Genomic DNA, 23378 nt, shown 5'->3' on the forward strand with positions numbered 1-23378 from the left:
TGGAGTCTCTAAACACTAGACAACCTGTTAAGCAGTGGAGCATATGTGCAGGGGAGGTTTAGTTAACAAAGTTGAGCATTTTATGGTAAAAGAAGGCCATGCTGATAAGGGATGAGTGGGTTCCTGAGATAAGTAGTAACCAATCTTATGATAATTTCCACAACACAAGGATTGTGCCCTGAACTCTGGTCCTGTTAGTTACAGGAAACGAGTGAAGCAGGACTTGAGCCTGTGTGATGTGATTCGAGATAATGCGTTTGAGAATCAGACACGCTGCAGATTCTCTAAAATGTAATTTGTGTGTCAAACCTGCAAGCAAGATTGTGTATAAAGTGCAGCACCAGTTTAGCCTCTGGGGCACCAGACCATAGTTAAACAAGGCCTGCCTTCTGCACTGCGTTAGGGGAGCCTGTCCGTGCAGATCCTACTCGGGACAGAATTCACACTGCCCACTACAGACCTGCAAAGGATGTTTCCTGGTAAACAGATACTGTAGAAGTTATAGGTCACCTAGAATATGAAGATCTTGCCTATTTCTCCATCAATACTGAAGATGAGAACTAGTTCTAAACATTTCATAATTCTGGATTCCAGTGTTTTATCTTTAGGAACAAGTCTTGTATTCGTATTATTGGAAGTCAAGGGAAACATGAATGTTCACTCTATTTTATTGTACAGGTGTCATGACCATTTGTTAATTCAGGAACATGGAGGACGAGATATGGGGAAAAGTGGCAATTGTCCTCCTCAAAGTCCTCTTTGTGATGGACATTTTGAGAAACCTCTAGGGGTCATCACATGTGAACATGACTATGTGATTACAGACTCCCTTTTAGCTCCTTACAGATTGGCCTCGTTGGAGCAGAATAAAGCCTGATTTGCATGAGTGTCGTTCTTGGGTGGTGTGGCGAAGTGAGCAAGAAACAATGTACTGAAATTCACACCACAACAATTATCAGTGCCTGAGATACATTTAAGCCGTCCACTCATCCACCACCTTTGTGTTTCCTCAGAGCGACGGCCTAGCTGAGTTGGATCTGCCTAGAGGTGTTTCATTCTCACTGTGCCACAGGAATCCAGAGGCCTAATGGGCTGAAACTGGTCTGGGACCCCTGACATTCTGGCAGTTCGATCTGGTATGTTCCTGCTCAGGCAGGACCAAGCCCAACTTGCTTGGGGATAGTTCTTATCTGGAGTAGCACAGTGGGCAAGAAAGGTGACAGGGACGAATGCAGCTCCGAGTACTTAGCACTGGCACAGAATAACTCAAGCATTGCACTGACCTCCTTTTAGCTCTCCTCAGTGTGACAGGTTAGGTGCAAAGGGTATGCCCAGATGTGAGTCCCATGCTCACTGTGAAACAAGAATCAAGTGGGACCTACTGTTGAGCCTCATTTGACCAAAAACCGTCATGGCTCGCCTGTTGCCTGGCCTGGCAGCTTTGATAGACTGTTCCTATTAGGGCAGGACAAAGGCGGTGCTTAATTTGTAAAAAGAAAATAAGTACCAGGGCTCACGTCAAGAAGTTTACGGCAGCTTGCACCACACATTGCCTTTTCCACCACTGCCAATGGCAGTCACAACACAACTACTAACCATCACACTCCTGAAAGTGTGCCAATTCATACTAATTCAGGCCTCCAATGCTATAAGAATGGCTCGAGAAGCAGGTGACAGTCATTTTTAATGTAAACTGAATTTATAAATAACTGTTGTTTTGGTCCTCTCTAAATTCGCCAGACAGCGTCACCTAGTGGTATACTCTCACAAGCACTGGTGTTGATAACTAAGTGCCAGTGCCAAGCACCGGAAACCACTGGCTCAAATTAAGCACTGGCTAAGGTACATTTGCAAGGGGGTGGCTCTTGTGTGGAATGTGACCCAGAGTAAGTAACAGTACCTGAGATTAATCCAAGCATTCCACTCATCACCTTAAAAAATAAAAAAAACGCTAATCGTGGGGTCAGTGATCACATTTACTAGTAACATACTGCGAAACAAGGTAAACCTATGATAATGAAAGTTTACAGTCGACTTGACCCATACGTTTTAAAAAACGAATAGTTAGCTGCGGATTATGTCAGTCAGATAAGCAATCTCTGCATTTCAAAAATTACTGTGCGCAATTTGTCAATTTAATTGTTTCGAATGAAAATATATTTTTTTTACAGCAAGCACCACTTCCGCCTCCTTCAGTCGAATTATTTTCTCAGTTTATTTAAATGCCGAGATTGGTGTTCCATGCCAAAATTGCCACGTCTATCCTTTTTTTCTCTCAACCAAGGTTCCCCCATATTCCTCTTACAGTTTTCCCTTCAGGTTATAGTTTCTGCTACATGGGCCCCCCAGTTGCCACAATGAAAGTGCGAGATCATAGGTCAATCTTTTCACTTGAGATAGGAAAGAGGTATTTTCTCTGTTTATGTCATACAAAAAGTAATGATATTTTATTGTTAGTATCAAATATTCAATTGGCAGTACGACTGCACAGCATCCGGCTGATTCTATAGGAATTTGGGGGTTTTCAGAGTCACTTGTTGATCCAGCAATATATGGCTGAAGACAAGGCTGATATCCTTTGAGGGCTGGCATGGCATCCCTAGCACAAACAATGAACAGATTGGGGGTGACCAACACTAGTACAGAGGGGTGGGTCCAGGCTAGGTTTTCTAGAAGCCCTCTAGTTATGCAAATAATTTCCGTCCAGTTTCATTGTGAATAAATATATCCTAGGAGGAGACCCTGAAAAAACAGTCCTTCTGGTCCTATGATAGATACTTACAACCTAGGGGGCAGATTTACAAGCCCCTTGCGACACTTTCGCGCCGCCGTTGCATCACTTTTTGTGATGCAGCGGTGGTGTAAACAATGTGCCACGTTGTAAAGCCCTGCACAACATTATACCTGCGTCAGGTATAATGTATGCAAGGTGGGCGTTCCCATGCAAAAAGCCATGTAGAACTGACACTGTGCCATTCTACACCTTCAGTGCATCAAAATCCCTACGCCTGCTAAGACCAGTCGTAAGGAATGACAGGGCTTTTTGAATGGGACTTTCATGAGCAGCTCCTGCAATGCATCACTTTTGTGTCAGAATTACTGACGCATCTGTTAATCCTTGCCCCATGGAGCACTGTATTGTAAATACAGCGCATCCATGGTGGCACCTGGCACTGTCGACACCCACAAGACTAACTGGTACTTCACTCCTTTGGAAAATAGGTCTTGTCTCTTGGGCGTTTTTTAAGCTTTTCCTAACTACTCTTATATTCACTTCATTAAAATCTGTAATGAAGTCAGCAAAAATATATAAATTAATACGCTGCAGTGCTAGATATATTTTTGTGTTTGCTTCGTCATGGTCAAGAAACCAGGTTTAAAGCTGATTTTTATCAAACTTGAACCATCTTTTAGTCAGGAGAGAATGGATTTTGTGTCTTAAGTAATACCCTTCTTGTGCTAGAAAGCAACCATTTTAGTAAATATGGACAAATGTAGGGGCATATTACCAACAACTAGCGATAATTTTTGTCTCTAACTTGTTTAGAGACAAAAATTATCGCCGCACATCGGCGATTTTTATCGCAGATAAACCTTGCTATTAACAAGGTTTATCGCAAATGCGATAAAAAACGGCCGAAATGCATGAATATCGCTGAAAAGTCAGCGATATTCATGCATTATCGAGCAAATGCTCTTAGCCATGTTATCCACCTCCCATTGGATAACATGGCTAAGAACTGCTCAGGGCAGGTGTTAGCTTTTGGAGATATTCCCGCTTAGCGCGAATATCTCCAAAAGTTGGTAATAGGAGATAGCGATGTTAGCGACTGTTTTCAGTCTCTAACATCTTGGTACGCCCACTTTGCATCTCATTAGTGATAAATATCACTGACATGCAAAGTGGGGCCCAAGATGGTCGCTATCTCCTACTAGCTGTCGCTAACTGGTGTTAGCGACAGCTTGGTAATAGGGAGATAATTTTATCTCCGCTTTCTTGGATTTTAAAGCCAAAAAACCGGAGATAAACCCCCTTGATAATATGCCCCGTAGTTCCCAGACATTTAATAATATTAATCCACATTTGTAGGGCGCACAATCACCCGTAAGCGTCTCTAGGCGCTGGGGGCCGTTGGGAAGATTAAGCAAGCTATTGCCCAGAGTCACATGGTGCTGGGCTAATCTGCCGCCAGTGCCAGGGATCGACCCGTGATCCCCAGATTCCGGAGTCAGTCGCCCTAGCCGCGGCGCCACACCTCTTCCACACTATCATCCATATTTTACCCTAGTCTTCTTTCATGACAGTCATTATGAAATCCACCCGCTTAAGTGTTATTGCACACACTGGGTATCGTCTTTAGTAACATATACTCTCTGGCTGTGAACTTTATAATTTCTCTTACTTGGTTAGAATAAGTATTTGATAAAATGTTCGAACTCCATCAATCAATTGAAGCCACTAAGATGACTAAGTCTAAAAATATGGTGCGGCGCAATCTGTCACCACAATGCCTAACCTCTGTACTTCAGAAGCCCAACCTATATCATATTCTGAGCATAAATGAGGTGGTTTCCATGTTCAAGTCGGCCTTGACGGAGGCCTCTGATGTTATTGCTCCTTTGAAAAACACTAAGCAGGCCTGGAGATCAGTAACGGCCAAATGGTACCTGATGAGCTGCAGTTACACAAGAGAGATTGCAAATCGTCTAGAAACGCTTGTGCATGGCTAAAATAGATACAAGTGGATAAGTCAAGTTTTAAAAATATTTTGAAAAGCCATCATAAATTTAGTGGCCAGGCACCAGTGCTTATTTTCCAAACAGGGCTGTGGAAAACAAAACCTCACAAAGGAACTCTAAAAGATTGCCAGAGAGCTAGCACATCCCATAATTTGCAGGAAACCAACACCTGTCTCTTTAGACTTTTGCACAAACATAGTTTCATATTTCAAGGATAAAATTGACAAAATCAATGTTATTTTTGCCTCCCATTCGGTTCTTGTCTCCCTCGCTTTAGAGATGGCCCCACCCAGCATCCTCTGACACTTGGGGAATTTTGATCCTCTACAAAGTCACACTGAGAAGAATACTATGCCCATGACCAAATCAGGGCCTCCACTTGATCTATCCCCTCACTATATTTTCTCAAAATCTGCGTCTTTCCTAATCCTTAGCTTAACGATTTGCTCAATAATTCCTTGGGGCTAGGGGAGGGCCCTGCGGTTGGAAACACGTGCTGGTGCTCCCACTGCTAAAGATGCAGAAGCAGATATACGTCACATAACAAATTACCATCCCATCTCTCCTCTGCCGTATCGGGTGAAAACTATGGAGAAGATATTAACTCTCAAGTTTTTCTCTACTTAGAAGAGAGCAATCAGCCGGATACTTCTCCGACAGGTTTCAGAGCTAATCATAGAATAGAAACTGGTCATGATAGATAATGCCAGGCTTACTGTGGATGGGAGTAAATCTGGTATTCTCATCCTGTTGGACTTCTCTGCAACCTTTGATGCTGTATTTCCATGCCGTCCTCATCAAAAGGTTGCATCAGAACGGTCTCCAGTCAACTATCTTGCCTGGTTTTTATCTTTTCAGTTCTTCATAATGCAGTCAATGAATCTTCTGCCATTTAAATCTAAGTCTTCACCTATATCATGTCTCATTCCAGAAGGCTCTGCTTTGAGCCCACACTCCTTAATATTTACGTGACCCTTCTAGTGGACATAGTGAGTTCAAAGTGGTTTAACATTACATCTTACACTGATGATATTCAGATATTATATCTCTAGCAGAAAACACTGATTCCTTCAGATGCAATCTAGTAGAATGCCTGACTTTGGTACCTATCTGGATGAAGGATCGGAGATAAAATGGAGGTGATTTTGTTTGGCAAGGCAGATTTTCTTTGGAATGACTCCTAATGGCCCACTAAACGTGGAACACCTCACAATCCCAAGAAAGTGGTAAGGAACTTAGGGATCCTATCAAAACAATGTGCTACTGACGAAGAAGCAGGTTGTCTGTCTGTAGTTCAGGCTAAGGCCTTTGCTTTCTGCGTAAAATCTTCTATTGGATTCCTACTCAGCGTCAGAAAAACCTTGTCCAAGCATGTGGTCTCAGCTGTTTAGATTATGGCAGCACACTATAAATTGGCAAGACGGATTTTCTCTTTTCTCCCCTCAAAATAATTCAGAACTTAGCTGCTTACTTGATAGGCAATATTCCCAAGAGAACTGCAGTAACCCTCATCCTTCAATATTTTCAATAGTTGCCAGTTCGTAAGAGTTCTGTTTTTAAGTTGCTCTGCCATACTCACAGAGCACAATAAGCGACTGGCCTACTTATTTTGGGGAAAAAAGTATTCTTTCACAAACCAGTTGGTCCCTTAGATCAGACAATCAGGTAGAGATCGCAACATGGAGAATTCGAGTGGCTGTTCATTCACATATGTTGCAGCTGCTCACTGTAATACCCTCTCCCTGGAACATGAATCTATCGATCTGTAATGAAACTGGTGCTCATGTAAAGCGCTGATACCCGATGTCTCAGATCCAGATCGCGCTATATAATACTCTAAAAAAAATAAAAAACAGCTTACAACTAATCTGTTATTCAGGAAACGCCTTAAGGTCTTTGTTTTCCCAAAGTAATTTCTGTTTGCTCTCTTCTCCTTTTTTGTGCTCTTGCTCTGTTCCTTTTCTGGTCTGATTGGACTTAGGGCTGGGATAGCCTTTCAGAAATGAGTTAGCACTCAACAAATCTGCTCAGAAAATAAACTAGAATGTACACGACTGCCAGTAATGAGCCAATTCTCAATTTTCCAAGCACATTTACTGCACTTACAGAAAACTGTCTATATAAAGATTGATCTCAACCCTGGTCCATTAGAGGATTAACCAAGCTTGTTTTGCGCTAACCGGAGGTGGCTATGGTCAACTACACACAGTTAAGGACACTTGTGTGGTGTGATCGGCTGCACGGGGAAGCTGAAAGTAGATCACACTATTTGTTACACCAGTTTGTAGGGGTCACATTTGGACCAAAGAATGCCCCTGCATATGTGGTCCCTCTGTCAGAGGCATCTGGCTTGCCATGTCAAATCGGTATTACTAACCGAGGGAGAACATTGCTCAGTTTAACACCTGAGTTGTTTTCGATTTTGTACTCAGGGTTGACTTGTGGCTACCAGAGAATCCATTCTCTGATCAAACTGCTGCATTCATTGTGTATGAACATTGCAACTCATGGAAGGCATCAAGGGGAGTGCACCATTCACAGAAAACTGAGGAGGGCACAATAGGACATTTTAAGGGCGTGAGCAAAAGGCTGGTACTTAGCCCTGGCTGTATTCTGAAGAACAAGGGCATTGACATCTTAAAGTTTTAATGCAAATCGCAACACAAGATACTAGGATAATAGAAAATATATTCGATAGAATCGAAAAAATATATATTGTCAATTACCAGAATTATGTGCCTATTAACAACAAGCATTTACAATGCAATGGTCTCAGCATTCTTAAAGTTAGAGCAATTGGCATTGCTCATGACATTATTTTTATTTATGTTTTTGTTTTTAAAACATAAATAAATGTCATTGTCATTTACAATGCCAATAGCAGGCAGGAGAGCAAGCACAGCCTACGAGGGGGCAGGACAGCAAGCACAACCAACTAGGGGGCAGGACAGCGAGCACAACCAACTAGGGGGCAGGACAGCAAGCACAACCAACGAGGGGGCAGGAGAGCAAGCACAACCAATGAGGGGGTAGGAGAGCAAGCACAACCAACGAGGGGGCAGGAGACCAAGCACAAGCAACGAGGGGGCAGGAGAGCAAGCACAACCAACGAGGGGGCAGGAGAGCAAGCACAAGCAACGAGGGGCCAGGAGAGCAAGCACAAACAACGAGGGGGCAGGAGAGCAAGCACAACCAACGAGGGGGGAGGAGCACTCATCGGAGGACTTGGCAGCTTCTCTACTTCTTCCGGCGGTGTAAGAAGAGCCCCGGACGATGAGGAACCTAGCGGAAGAAGCTGATTGAACCACGGAGCAAACAAGGAATGAGCAGTCTTCCTCTCCCCTTTGCAGCCTTGGGGCTTGCGCAGTGGCTGCCAAGCAAGGCTCTGAGCTAGAGAGATCTGCTAATAGAGCAGCCCTGGGGAAAAGCGGATAGCCCCAGTGGAGAAATCTAGTAAGAAACTCGGATCGGGGACTTTCAGGGCAGCTTGTGAGGTGAATACAAAGGACACATTGGAAACTGAGAGGTGCGGCCAATACACACATGACAATCGGCGTCTGCTTGTGCAAAATGGCACCCAGCACAAATCACCTCTACTGTCTTTGCGGGCTACACAACCTCACTGTTTTACGTTGTAAAACATATTTCAGCCACAATACTCACTGCATAGTTCAGGCACAGGTGCACACCCCCGCCCCTCATCTGCGTCCTTGGTCCCTACCGTGTCCTCCGCCAGTGCCGCGGGCGGTCCCATTCCGGGGAGAGGGGGGATCAGAGCATTGGCAGGCCAGGCAGTTCTTTACCCTTACAGCGGCTATGCCCCCCTCCCGCAGCGGCAAATCCACATCACATCCACGGGACAGCAGACGAGAGGCGACCGTAACCCAGACCCGGGTCCTGGAGCCCGGGAAACAATGTCCAAAGGTGCCCGCACTGCCGAGGCAGCAGCCAGCGAAGTGAGCTGAGGAGAGGAGGCGCCTGCAAGCATTACTGCCCAGAGCCAGCGGGTGAGGGGGGGGGCTCGTGGGAGGGGCGACCGCACGAGACATTCGAGAGAAAGAAAGACGCTGCACATGCACATCAAAGAGTTATTACTTGGAGGTAAGAGATTATACTCGTGCAAATAGAGGGTGGGAAAACAGAAGAGGCCATATAGTGCCATGGTAGCAAGAACAAGAGAGGAGCGCTCCACACGACCACGTTTCTCCGAGGCAAAGTAGAAATGCCTCGGGGAAACGCAGCGTAATTTTTGGATTCGGGGGCGTGTTTTCTTTCTCTCCTCTTCCCATTGGCTGGAATGTAAAATTCCAGCCAATGGGAAGAGGAGAGAAAGAAAACAGAAATAAAGTAAAAAACACCCCCCCCGAATCCCGTCTTCAACGGAGTGATGCCCCTCTCCTAATGGCTGGCCTCCGTTTAGGAAGCCAGCCAATGGAGAAGAGGGGCAAGTTCAAGCCCCCATACTGTAGACATAAAGTCTCGGAGCGAGACTGCGCAAGCGCAGCCTTCGAGTCTGGGACCTAAAAATGTGTTTCTCACACTTAAAACAAGAATTGGAAACACAATAGATCTAGGCTTGGTAAGCTGGTGCTGGGTTAAGGAAGGTAGCCACCCCTTCTCCTTCCTAGGTGCTAAATATTGGAACAAGTTGCCTCTTGCAGTTCGCTACATAACTAACTACCAACATTTACAAAACAGCTCTATAAAATGTCTTTCTGACTTGGGATGAGCCACTATAGCAGTAAGGCACTCTTTACAGGGTTACAGCCACGCAGTAAAAAATTCAAAGTATAAAAAGATTACATGACATGGTTACAAATGTTTTTTTACTGCAAGCAAATGACACAAAAATAAAAAAAGAAGAAATAAAAATGCCATCTAAAGGTAGCAGTCTGATGCTTGCAATAAAAATAATTAATTTAGAAAAGAACACGACATATAATTTGAAAAGAACAGTATGGGGACTTCATAACAACCACTGTATACAGAACATGTAAAGAAAGCCTTTTTAGTTTAAAACAGCATCATACGAAAGTATGATTGCTCCTTATGCAAATAAATATATATATATATATATATATATATATATATATATATATATATATATATATATATATATATATATATATATATATATATATATTCACAGAAAAAACCATAGGTTATAGACCATATATAGTTAGGAATTTGCATTTACAAAACCTTGAAAATTCACTGAAAAAACCATAGGTTATAGACCATATATAGTTAGGGATTAGCATTTAAAAAACCTTATTTTACTCGCACAAAACCATTGAAATTCCATATATAGTTAGATGCACTAACTATATATCGCGGACCCGCAATCCACTGCTAATGATGTCACATATTACATCATTCATGACATGGTCAGTGACATCACTGATGACATCACTGATGACATCTCAAATGACATCACTGATGACATCACTGATGACAACACCCAGTGACTGTATGTTTCTGTAAAGTTAAAATATGTCTTACATATTGAAGAATGAGTGGATGTATAAGTGTCTGGATGAAGGATTTAGTAGGTGCATGACTGACTGTATGAGAGAATGATTAAATGTGTCTCACTGAGTGCATGGGTTAGTGATTAAAGTGTCTTAATTTGGCAATCATTATTTATGTTCTTCTGTAAACTGCTGCATGTTTAAATCAGTAGCTATATCAGTAACTATATGGGTTATTGAATGGTTGCCCAAGTATTTGTATGGGAGACTGAGTATGTGTGTGGGTGGCTGGGAGGTGTATAACTCTGTGCATAGATGTGTGAGCAGTTGATTCCCTAGGTGTATGGGTTCAAAAGTGCATGTAGAAACAGCTGTATGGACAGTTGACTGTGTGCATGAGTATATTGGTGAGTGAATGGATATCTCAGTTCTACATGTCAAAGTAAGTACATATGTAAAACACACTCCATGTGAGAGTTGACATATATAAATAACTGAACATAAGAGCCAGTGAATGTGAGAGTGGCTGTATGAATCATTGTGAACTTGTATCAAGGATTGTATAAGAGAGTAAATATGTGTTAGTATATGTTTGAATAAGTAAGGTGTGTATAACTGTATAGTTGAGGAAATGGAGGTGTGATTGATTCTTTGCATGACTGACTAGGTGTGTGGGTAACTCCATGGATGTGTGACAGTCTGTGAGTGCCTGTTTACACTGAGTGTATCTAAGGTTATATTAGAGTCTGAAGATGTATTATCACATAAATGATATCATCAGTGATGTAATCAGTAATGTCAAATGAGATGTCAGTGATGTCATCAGTGATGTCATTTGAGATGTCATCAGTGATGTCATTTGAGATGTCATCAGTGATGTCATCAGTGATGTCACTGACCATGTCATGAATGATGTAATATGTGACATCATTAGCAGTGGATTGCGGGTCCGCGATATATAGTTAGTGCATCTAACTATATATGGAATTTCAATGGTTTTGTGCGAGTAAAATAAGGTTTTTTAAATGCTAATCCCTAACTATATATGGTCTATAACCTATGGTTTTTTCAGTGAATTTTCAAGGTTTTGTAAATGCAAATTCCTAACTATATATGGTCTATAACCTATGGTTTTTTCTGTGAATTTCATTGGTTTTTTAAAAGCTAATATCTATAGCTGTAAAATATATTCTTTATTAAGTGACGTATCACGTAGCCCGTGAGACGCCTCATGATGCATCGCATAACCGTGACGTATCGTCTCTGCAGCGCGAACCAAACCCAAAACGTAAGCGCGCCAGAACACGCTTAAAGATATATATATATTTTTTTAACCTGAATTAGACAAAATCCACACGTGCACATATCACAAACGTTCAAAAAACACAATATGTCGGACTCCCGTTACGCTGCCGGTTAGCTGCCCGGTTAACGTACCAGGAAGCACCTTTACCGCGAAAAATCGCAATTTTTTTTTTCACCCCCCAGGGAACTTTAATAGCCCCCTCATCAATCCTAGGGGTTCAGGAGGGGTTTGCCTTACCCCTTTCATTCATTTACACCTTTTTTTTTTCCACCTCTTGTCTCTCGATCCCACAGAGAGACAAGATGGCGGCCGCTCCAGACTGTTTACAATGATAACAGCCAATCAGCTTCTCCTCAGACTCCCGTTACACTGCCGGTTAGCTGTCCGGTTAGCTGCCCGGTTCGCGTACCAAGACGCGTCTCTACGGCAAAAAAATCGGATTTTTTTTTTTTTTTTTGGGCCCAGCGTGGCTCTATAATATCCCCTCATCAATCCTAGGGGGTCAGAAAGGGTCTACCTTGCCCCTTTCCTTCATTTCCCCCTTTGTTTTGGCCTCCTCTTGTCTCTCGATCCTACCGAGAGACAAGATGGCGGCCGCTCCGAACTGTTTACAATGTTGACAGCCAATCAGCTTCTCCTCAGACTCCCGTTACACTGCCGGTTAGCTGTCCGGTTAGCTGCCCGGTTCGCGTACCAAGACGCGTCTCTACGGCGAAAAAATCGGAATTTTTTTTTTTTTTTTTTGGGCCCAGCGTGGCTCTATAATATCCCCTCATCAATCCTAGGAGGTCAGAAGGGGTCTACCTTGCCCCCTTTCCTTCATTTCCCCCTTTGTTTTGGCCTCCTCTTGTCTCTCGATCCTACCGAGAGACAAGATGGCGGCCGCACCGGACTGTTTAGAATGTTGATAGACACCGGAGAGCCAATCAGCTTCGCTTCGCAAAGTTCCGATAAGCGAAAAGTACGCGAACCGGAGCGCTGCCCGGAGCGCTGTTACAGATATATATCTTGTTTTAAACGTTAATTTCTCAAAATTCACTGAAGCACATATATTGAGACCTAGCAAAGGCACATCGGGCTAACAGTCCCTACAATTTTGCCAAGTTTCGTGGAAATCCATTCAGCCGTTCGGGCTAAAAGTGAGTCCAACCGCCCTATGGAAATTAACATGGGAAAAACGCATTTTGGGACCCCCCTTTTTTCTCAGCCCCCCCTTGACGAACCCCCCCCAAATTTCCAGGAGCTGCTCAGAAACAAAATGTGCCATTTTCCTGAAAATTTCAGCCAATTCCGTCAACAAACGCCAAAGTTATTAGGCATAGAATTTTCAAAAGTTCCATAGAGAAAAAATCCTAACTATATATACCTACTGGCTATCGCCAGTAGGTAATATATATATATACATACATATATATATATATATATATATATATATATATATATATATATATATATATATATATATATATATATATATATATATATATATATATTCCTCTGGACTACTGGATACTGAAGACATAGTTTAAACACACAAATGATAAAGAATGGAAAGAAAGAAGCGATAGCAAAGTAAGTACTGGCACACCAGCTACACTTCTTTTTAGATGTGCCACGTGCACGCAAGCGAGTCAATGGCTGTAGTGGGCTGCCCTACTTACCCCATGCTTTATCCATGCTGTGTGGTGGCAGAAGCAACTTGTGAATGTCAGCTGAACAGATCTACAGGTGAAGAGAGCTGAACTATTGCCCCTCTATGTATGTATTCAAACATTATTTTTTTTCTTATTTTTTGAAATTACATGAAGCTGGCAAGACAACCAAAGTCTCCTCTAAGCCATTCATAAATACGTTGGTAGAAGAAGCGATACAAATGCATGGACATTAGCAAAATCTGTAAGCTTCAACTCTCCATACTCCTTTATGTTTCTCTCTAGTTCGCTGTGACGTCTTGTTTGCCTGGATGCCAACTGGCCAGTGAGTAAAGGATGTTTACTCTATGTGTCAAGTGCTGTATCAAAACGTTTAATCGGATCGTAAAAAACTCATTCAAACATTCAAGGAATAGTTCTTAGCTTTATTGGCCAAATATTAGAGAAAGAAATAACATTTTAATAGCATTTCTAATTACAAAGCAGCACAGCAGATAATTAGCAGCGTAATTGGATTTCCTATGAAGAACATGGCTTTGCATACCATTTATCAAAGCAAAATGTTTCCTTTTTGTGCTAAATGAAATTATTAATGGACCAATTCACACTGTTCCAAGTTAGTGTTCTGCATTTACAGAATGTTGGAATCAAGGCTATCTGTGCTTCGGGTGGATGGTAACCAAGGTTACCACCCACTATGAGTGCCTGCCCCCCACCATGCAGAGCAGAGAGGAGTTTATCTGTGTGGTCTGCCGGCTGGAGAATCTTGCCAGCCAAGCATGCCACTTAGCTCCGATGTGTGGGTTGAACCTCACTTGCAGTTGTTTGTGTGCATGTAAATGCAGTCCTGCTCACTTACTGTGCCAGCTTCAAGTGCCATGTTGGCTACTAAGGAGCGAGCTAGGCTTTTGGAGGCATTATCATGGGTGAGTTTATTTCAGGAGACACACCATTAGGTCTACACAAGATGTGATGCTCCAGGGGTCTCTAGGGGATCATATTAAAATGTTGTGTTTAAAGTGCCCAAGAGACCCTCTCCCTGTGCATTTCACCCTCCTCTGTCGCCGAGCAGTGGAGCTTTGGGAGCACGTTACATTTGAGGTTAGGAAAATAACAGCATTGGGGAACACAGGTCATTTTGTACCTGAGAGTCCCTTTGAGGGGAAGGGTTGAGTCATAGACCCTCACAAAATGCTTGCCGCAGGGACATGCTAGTGCACATCCAGCATCACGGCTGCTGCTCTGCATGGCTGCATTCGAGGGGTCCTCCGGGCCATCAGTTTCAGGGTGCTGGGACATCCCCTAATATCAAGGTTTTACAGAGGGGTTCCTTGGAGTGTCTGTAAAATGCTTTTGTCTTCCCCCTTAGCTGTTAGCTTGGACCAAGTTTAGTAATAGAGCATGAACATGGCCAACCAAGCAATCTCATCTGCATGGAGATCACCTATATGCGCATGAAGGCACATTGCCTCTTCGATTCAACAGAAGAGCACGTCTGCTGCCGGGTGTAGTACCCAAAGGGCCAGAAGACCCTTTCTTTACCAGCAGACTGTGTGGGAAGTACAAGTGTTGCTATATCGCACTTTTGCTACTTTGATCTACTGTGTGCGCTCCATACTTTTTACATTACATGGATCCTTATTACTTGCAAGATAAACAGAGAGTAGAAGGCTAGATGAACCTCAGGGGCAAAGTATGGAATCATATATTGAGAGATGTACAGAACAAATTAAGAAAGTCCCTATATACAAATCCTTTTGCTGTGAAAAAGTGTGCCTTACTCCTGGACACTCAGGAGTAAGTATTGCTAAAGTCAGGGGAAATGTATAGCAATTTATAGAAAAATCTTTGTCAGTCAAGGATGTATAAGCTGGGGAATGGCTGAAGGTGGGTGGATCTAATAGCTTGCAGCAGGAGAAAGTCTTTCAATTATGTTGTTAAATCTTTCTTGTAACCATGACTGCAATGCAGTACACTGAAAGGTTAACTAAAATAATGTGACCAGATCTCCCACGTATGAACAAGGTATCCTTGTCTGCGAGTTCATCCTGTCAGTCACTTATTACATTTTCAAGATGGCCATCAAACTGGAAAAACCAAGCTCTATAAAGGAAGGTATTTTTACATTATGATCGTATGTCCACCCCTCAACCCCATGGGATCAAAACGGATGTAACCATGATTTCATTGGTTATTCAAGCTGTTATTAGCTTCCGAGAAGATATACAGATATCTGCATTACACTGCTGCATTACCTCTCTGGAAAATGTCAATTCTGGTAAATTCTGTCTAATGGTCTCTCAGACTAGAGCCTGAAAACCACTCCAGATTGATAGGTATTGGCGAATTTTAGCAGCCAGCAACACAAGCTCTCGGATACAAAGCAGCAGGGATAATAGACATCCTTGGTGAGTTCTCCTTCTAAGGGTAAGCACTAAGATAAAAAGAAACATTAAAAGATACATGAGCTATCAGACTATACAAACTTCTCACCCGATCCCGCTCTTTCTAGGGTGCTTAAGAGGTAGCTCCATTCTATCTGATTGACCACCTTTATGGCATTGAAAGGACAGCTCTGCCCTTTCAGTCATCCTAGCCTGGCAGAGGATATGCAGGAGCTTCTTGTGTTGTCTACCATAGCAAATGTGAGGCCTGAGCCTTCTTGGTCTTCCAGTGTTCATTTGGAAAGCGTTGTTCTCCAGGTGCCTTCCCTTACTCATGTCACAGATGCGCTTCCCTGTCTCCTCTCCCGAAATGTGGCCCCTTAGGGATGCCATTTGTTCCTCATCTAAATGGAGCAGAAAAATGCCTGGCAGGAATTGTCCTTTCAGGTTGGAAGTGCTTGGATTTGTAAAGTTTTGAGACAAAAAAATGGGAATTCTCCAAGAATATCCACCTGATAGCTCAGAGAGCTTCCCCCTGTAGCACATTTGGCCGGCACTGTTGATTAGCCCTCCTCGTTTTTGCAGCTGAAGCGCCCGTAGTCGGTCCACCTTATCCCTCTGTGCATAAAGGTTTTGTTTCAAACAATGCTAAGCAGGGTTAGGTAGCATCATGAAGTGTATTTTAAGTTTGTAGTTTGCCCTGGTCAGGTCATGGAATATCTGATCAGAGGGAGAATCATAGTAATGTTTAGTCAGTGCTCTAACAGAAGCTTCAATCTTTCCCTGATCATCCAGACATTTTTGTTTCTGTTGCACCAAGTCTCTTGATGGGACCACTGAAACAGGCATTTCTGGCTACCAAAAATGCTTGGTCTGAGGACACATAACCCTCAATATCCTGAAGAACATTCACAAGGTGTACTCTCAATGTTTTCTTTTTTTCTTGGCCCGTACATGTATGAGATCATGGGACAATGACAGGACAGCAGTGTTACAAAACCAAAGCCAAGTAGCAGTCAAACCAGGCAATGATATGAAACTCCACCCATAAGGAAGTCACAAGATTTCACTAACGCTAAAGTCAAAGGAAAAGCACGCAAACAAATCAATGCAGGTGGAAATGCTGTGTACACACAACACAAAAGTGTAACTTCGGTCCTGTAGAAGCAAAAGTTGCCATATGTTTCTAAGTGAGAGTTTAGTTAGCCGATCATGTAACAGACCTGGATTCCCTGAGTGGCATATATTAGGCCTGCCCAACTTATCCAGGAATGGGTCCACCATCCTATTTCAGCCCCCCCCCCCCCCTATAATCAAATACATTCTACCACATTCCACAAGAGCCCTTGACAAGCGTAAGCGAACAGGTAAATTTTGACCACGAGGATCATGCACAAAGCTCACCACAAGTGTTACACCTTGGACAAACAGAGATCTAAGCTAAAATGAACCGACCACCATACTTCTACAAGCGGTGAGCCATCACTGGTAATAATTTTCTAAACAGGATAGCTACACCACCTTACCAGTGAGCAGCGGTAAGGGACGACCCCTCACCAGGTCATCCCTTATTGTGAGAAGCGTTAAATGCCCAACCCAATCCCATTTCAGTTTCTCTTCTTCGTGTGGAGGACAGTGAGTCTCTGGTAACAACACAATGTCATGCAATTTTATAGCTAAATAGGTGAATATCGTCTGGTTTTTTTATGCATTGTGTGGACCCCCTCTGAAATTCAGTGAAAATATTCATAGGCTCCTATATGTCGCCGCTGGTGATGTTGCACTCATGCCCACATGATCAATTTGATGGGTATGGGAAGAATGGGCATGTCAAGAGGGCCAACAGTATTAGTAGGGAGGCAAAGCCTGGAGATGTAGTTGTTGATGATGTGGTTTACTTAGGTGGCACTACTAGATGCAGAATAAAACTGTGTGGTGTTGGAAATGTCATATTTGATGCACAAATCAGATGAACATAGCATAAACACAGAGATGTGTTCTAGCGGGTATGGACTCCAAGTATTGAATGTGCTGTAGGAGGTAAGGGATGTGGCAAGACATACCCTAGGGAGAGGAAAACTGTGTAGGAGTTTTCAAACAGCGCAAAAAAAAGAAGAACGTCCATGTCACTAACAGAATACAAATCCCACAACAGGTAGCAATCAATAGGTCTTCAGACACCAACAATTTATTTATACATGTGAAATAAGCATTCGCCTACTGCCAAAGCTGTCTGGATGATGAAAAGTAGTGGGTGCAGTTGTTACGATCATAGCAGGCTGCCCAACCTTGGCATATGGTGCTACAACCTGGAAGACCAATGTGCAGCACAATCTGTCTTAGGAGATTGGTCCAGAAAGGCCACTATCATAAGTTTGAGATCAGTGCTGGTCCCAAAGATAGTTCAGGGCTAATGACTTTGATTGAAATAGGAAACCCCCGAAAATCAGTACTCCTGAGATGCCACCAGGCCCCGGCTAGGTATTCAAGAAGATGCCTGTGAGTACATAAGGTAAATACCAGGTATGTACATGGGTTTTGACTGCAAATGGTCATTAAGGCTTGTAAGGTGATCTCTATGTGTCCCTATCTCTATCTGTCAATGCCCTCCAATTTCATTACGATGTTGCCTACCTTTTCGCCTCGGACTTCTGTCTGTCTCTGCTGCCAGAGTCTCGTCTTTAGAGGGGAGGTTGGTCAGGACCTAGAAAATGAGTCACTAGTAGTCACAACTTGCAATGATCCTTTTCGAAAAGATTCAAGAAAACTCTCCAGATAATCTGGCTTATAGAATTCTCTATTTGGGCCATTCATGGTGATCAACATGGTGGGCAGTTCCAGGAATCCATACTTAATGTCTTTTTTCTTCGGAAGAGGCTGCATGGTCAAGAAACATCTTCCTCTTTATGTTGGCCTCAACAGCCAAGACGTACACTTTAGGATTTTCAAAACAAAAGGGCATTTCTTATGCGTTATGGCCATTGTGGTCTGGTGAGCCTGTTTGGTGATGGAGCATGTAGGCTAATATAGGCCTTCGGTGGATGTCTTAATTTAACTCTGTGGTCTTGCTAAAACTCTAGAGGAAGTGAAAAGGTGATAAAGAGCAATGAAAGGAGTAAGGTGCTCAGACAAGCCATTCCATTTCTGCCATCAAAGGCACCTTGGATAGCTGATATTCTATTACTGCCCCATCTGCTCATATCCTTTAGATCCACAGTTTTCTTATGTAGCTTAACAGGTCATGATCGCAACCCTGTATTCTGCTCATCACTTCAAGCATAGCTTCAGATGTGATAAGATGGCGTTCCACTGAATCGGACCTAGTTTGCGATGCAGAATTGTCAGCTCGAATAGACTAGACAGAGTTTGTGTCTGCCATATTGTTCAATTCTGCTACAAGAGAACTTTTTTGTTAAAGAAAGTTCTTCCAAGATGTTTACAATTATGCCTCTGACAGGTTGTTGGGCCTCCAGGTCCTTCCTCAGCTGACCAGTGACTGCTTTTGGGAACAGCAATTGCTTCTGGTGCTTCTGATGTGAACCAATAGGCAGTGGTTACTTAGTGCACTCCCCTAGTATGCTGCAAAATAAAGAGGTTCCCAGGTGTAGTCCACTAATAGAGACCGCTCCATCCAACCAGTCGGGCAAGATTCCGGGTGAACTGGACCAGACCAAGAAAAAAGCACGTCACTTACTTCAATCCGAGCAAAGGACACAGTTCTACCAACCGGAGTGAGAGGGTGGATGCAGTTTGCAGCAGATGCAGCTGTATCAGTGTTAAGAAAAGTAGGACTTATAGGTCATCAATGCGAAGAAATATGGGGCCTGAATTCATCAATGGAAAGGTCTGTCAGTCAGGCAGATGGGCTGCTGGGCCAGGGCGATTGAAAAATTCCCCCGTTTACCAAAACGTTACTCACATTGGTAAGGTCTAATTAGAATGCACGAGAGCATTCTTGTCCCTTGGCGCGGCCATAGCAGCAGCAGTGGTATTCCAACATGGGAGCCGCAACTCCGACAGTACTCATCTGTGTCCTAAATGGCCATCAGTACACTGCTCCTGCTTCTTTCCTTCTATGGTCCCCAGAACCAGACAACAACACTCTCTATGGTCATCACTGCCCCTGGATCATCATTATCCATGGTTCTCCAGTCTGGTGGGGCACAGCTCTGGCCAGGCAAAGCAGCAGCTGAGGGAGGGGAAATCTATCCTTTTCTATATATATTCTCCTCTGTACCTCACTACCAGGACTTCCATGCTTCTAGTCTATTCTGGATCACCAGTTCTTTCACAGCACTGCAGTTCTGGTGGAAGATGTCACCCATAATGCTCGATGGGGGTAGGTAGGTGGATGGGTCGATCACAGCATTGATGAATGGCAGCCATGTTCCACATCTTGTAAGCATCACTCTTGAAACTATGTCTTAGCGCCAAGACGCCCACGGGCATACGTATGCGCTTTATAAATCTCAATAATAAATAAATAAATAAATATGTCCTGCACAAAGGTAGGCCATTCTCTTTAACACCGGCTTTGTGTAACTCGAATAAAATTATGTGACCCAATTTAGTGGCAAAATTATTTCTAAAAGAGGCTGCACACATGACGATGACATGACTTAAAGAAGAGCATTTAAGCAATTAAAAAGCAATACATTATTGAAAGTGACTTAATTTTGTTGTCATATGTAAATAACTATATTAACTGCAAATGTAAAGAAGATTACTTAAAGAATATTCTTATGAGGAAATATAGAAATGGCAAACAAATTGTACTACATTTTTTCAGCCTTATCACTTATCATCAGAAGTATGTCCGAAGCAGAAAGGGCAAATAAAATGCAAGGGGTAGATTAAAATTCAAAATACTCTAAGAGTCGCCAGGAAAAGAACTTGAAAAATGAGACCAAATAAATATTTAATAGGGGAGAAGGCAACGAGAGAAAATAACAGAAGTAAAATATAACAGAAGTGGACAAGCAGTAGAAGGAAGAGAAAGTCGCTAAGAATCTGCTTTAAACAGTTAATTATGTGTGTGTTACCTCTTAAGAGATGGCCGCACGTTTATAAAGGAAGCACTCACCATCTTGTTGGTTGTGAACATTCTGAGGACTCGGTATTCTCTCTTCAAGGTTGGAGCTGAGGTCGGAGTTCACGGCTGAAATTCTAGTGGAATCACTCATGTCAAACTCGTCGCTTTCGATTGAACTTTCGTCCTGTAATAATGAAATGTCTTTCTTTTATTCACCGGAAGTATTAAGCTGGCAGAGTCACATTATCCTTGTAAAAACATGGCTACAGGGTGGTCTTCTTTTAAGGAAGGTAACTGAGGGTGTTACCAATAAGCATTTTCAACTTTTAAAGTTTATAAAGTTTATAATCAGCATGCAACACGCCTAATCCCACATTGTAAATGGAAAGGAAAATCTTGACGGCAGCAAAATATATCATTCTTTCTGTCATTAAAGGACTGTCTGTGTAGAAAATATACAAGTTTTGTATTCTACTCATGGCAACTGGAAACTTCAAAAACAATTTTGTTTAAGACCTACAGGCTAATCCCATTGTCAGCCATTCCGTTTTAATGAATACTAATTTCACGCTCAGTTGGCCGAAGTGAATATTTTTTTTATTTTTTTTTGCACATGTTTGAAATTAGTTTAGTAACCTGTGGGCCTTTTCCCAGGACATATTGACAATGGAAACTGCACAAGTGTTTGTGAGAATACTCAAAGCTAATTTAGATCTTTCAAAAACAAGTATTATAAAAATAATTTGTACCTTTTAAAATCAGCATTATATTGTCCAAAAGCAGAGTTCATAATCTACAAAAGACCCATTTTTGAAGGGGCACTTACTAGGACAAAGGAAACAGAAAAGCTAAGGTTTGTTAAGAACATTTGACAATTTAGAGGTAGACCTGCCTTCGTCATCACACTCATCACTACTTGTGCCTGTGTGTTACTGGTCCTTTACAATATCTTCCTGCTCATGACAACTGTCATGTCTTCATTGGCCAGAAAAAAAGCATGGCATTTCTAGAGTGTTGTATTTATTTGAACGATATAAACATACTTATTATTTAGAAATGTAATAACAGTCTAGCCACGATGCATTCCTGGCACCTTATCTTTAAATGCTTATTGTGTATGTAAGTTGTTAAACATATACCACAGGTAGCAAGGACAAAGTTACAATTTGACAGCTCCTGACACAAATAGGTCTTTACAAGAAGAAGTATGGCTGCATAATTATTCCACCAGCCAGACATGCATAAAGTGATCTTGCAAACCACCTGAGAAAAGAAAGCGGGTACATTTGACTGTAATCCCAAACCGAAAAATGAGGCAGGACAGTCATATTAGGTGAGGAAAATGGCGGCCTTCAACCACCATATTAGGTGAACTAGTTAGTGTCCTTTGTTTTCTGCAACAGTTTGGCCAACTTTATTAATTTACTCTTACAGTTTTTATTCAAATATATGTGATCTCTAGATCTGGGTTTACGTAGTATTTTTAGACTGTATATCAATTACAGCTCAACACGAAAAGTTTCTATAATCACTGGAATAATCAGATCTAATATAATCAGATATACATACCCTCAGACTGAGGAAATCTAGTACACAATTTGAGCACCATGATAATCCCTTACAACATGACAACAGTGTCATTCAAATGCTTTGGTAACCAGGAAATATGTCCTTGGGAGCTCAACAAATTGTAGAGTTTGGTGTATCAGCAAATATCCAAATATCTGGTGCTTCTAAGGGAGAGAAGGTTGGTTACTACTTCAACCAGATTAATCTCCTCAATTGAGGGGAAAGTAATCAAATGCAAAGTCCCCCTGAGCACACTTTCAATCTTTTATAATCTTCACATCTCAATGCAGCCAGGTAGTTAGTTTCTCAAAACTGAGGTTGATCTTAATGTTCTCAAATGCAGAAAAAATGCCAACACGTGTTTTGTTGTGTAGTATAATGCACAGTAGACTTCTTCAGAGCCTAAAATCCAAACTCCGTCTGTTTGTCACGTTTTATAGCATTCTAAGGGTAAACACTTCAGATCGTGGTACATTAGTTACTTCAAAACCTTATCTTGCAAGTTCAGTAGACATCAATGGATTGAAAGTGTGCTCAGGGGGACTTTGCATTTGATGGCATTTTTGTTATTGTTATTGTGTGGACCCTTTATTAAACAGGTCTAGATTCTGTGATTGAAATATTGATTGGATTCTCCATCAAAGAATATATATAAATTAAGCTTCAAAATGTAGTCACAAATCTTTAGTACGAATGATTACATCAATGGGGGAAGTTATGATTCAAACCATTAAACGACCACCTTTCACAAAGCCATGCAATAATGCCTAAATTAACCATAGTGATATAGTGATAGTGTGCTTAGATAACCTGCCCTTTGGATAGATACATTAAGGAATGTATCTATGGATAGATACATTAGATACATTTAGGAATGAGGAAAATATTGAAACAGTCGGATCAATATTTTTGGTGGTCCCAGATTAAAGGACAAATCAAGATTTATATATTAAATTACTCTAACTGTGTAAAAGCTTAAACAGAACACAACCCTGGACTATGTTATCGCAGGATTTCATTGTTGAACTGTCACGATCATAGAGGCATGATACCTTATAGTAGTGGAGGTTTAATTTACTTCACTAAGCCATTTATTTACCCTCAAAACGGTTCCACAAAGCCTGAACTAGCAAGAGTCTTTTTTTAACAATATTGTCAAACTCCATGGTCTTATGGGATCAGAATTATGCGCAAAGGTACTCAGTGTATTTCAGGTTTTGGATT

The 23378-nt window shown here is 42.1% G+C and overlaps 1 protein-coding gene across 4 annotated transcripts in view; it reads right to left on the reverse strand.

The window, feature by feature from the left end:
- The window catches only part of NOL4 (nucleolar protein 4), a 713110-nt gene that overhangs the window by 320719 nt on the left and 369013 nt on the right, over positions 1 to 23378 (reverse strand). For all 4 annotated transcript variants that reach the window (XM_086965702.1, XM_086965703.1, XM_086965701.1 and 1 more), the window contains exon 6: positions 20637 to 20769. In XM_086965702.1, coding sequence (XP_086821828.1) covers positions 20637 to 20769 — 133 coding nt within the window. The remainder of the gene's footprint in view (positions 1 to 20636; positions 20770 to 23378) is intronic.

This window comes from Lissotriton vulgaris, chromosome 4_1 (assembly GCF_964263255.1).
Source record: "Lissotriton vulgaris chromosome 4_1, aLisVul1.2, whole genome shotgun sequence".
Lineage (NCBI taxonomy): Eukaryota > Metazoa > Chordata > Amphibia > Caudata > Salamandridae > Lissotriton > Lissotriton vulgaris.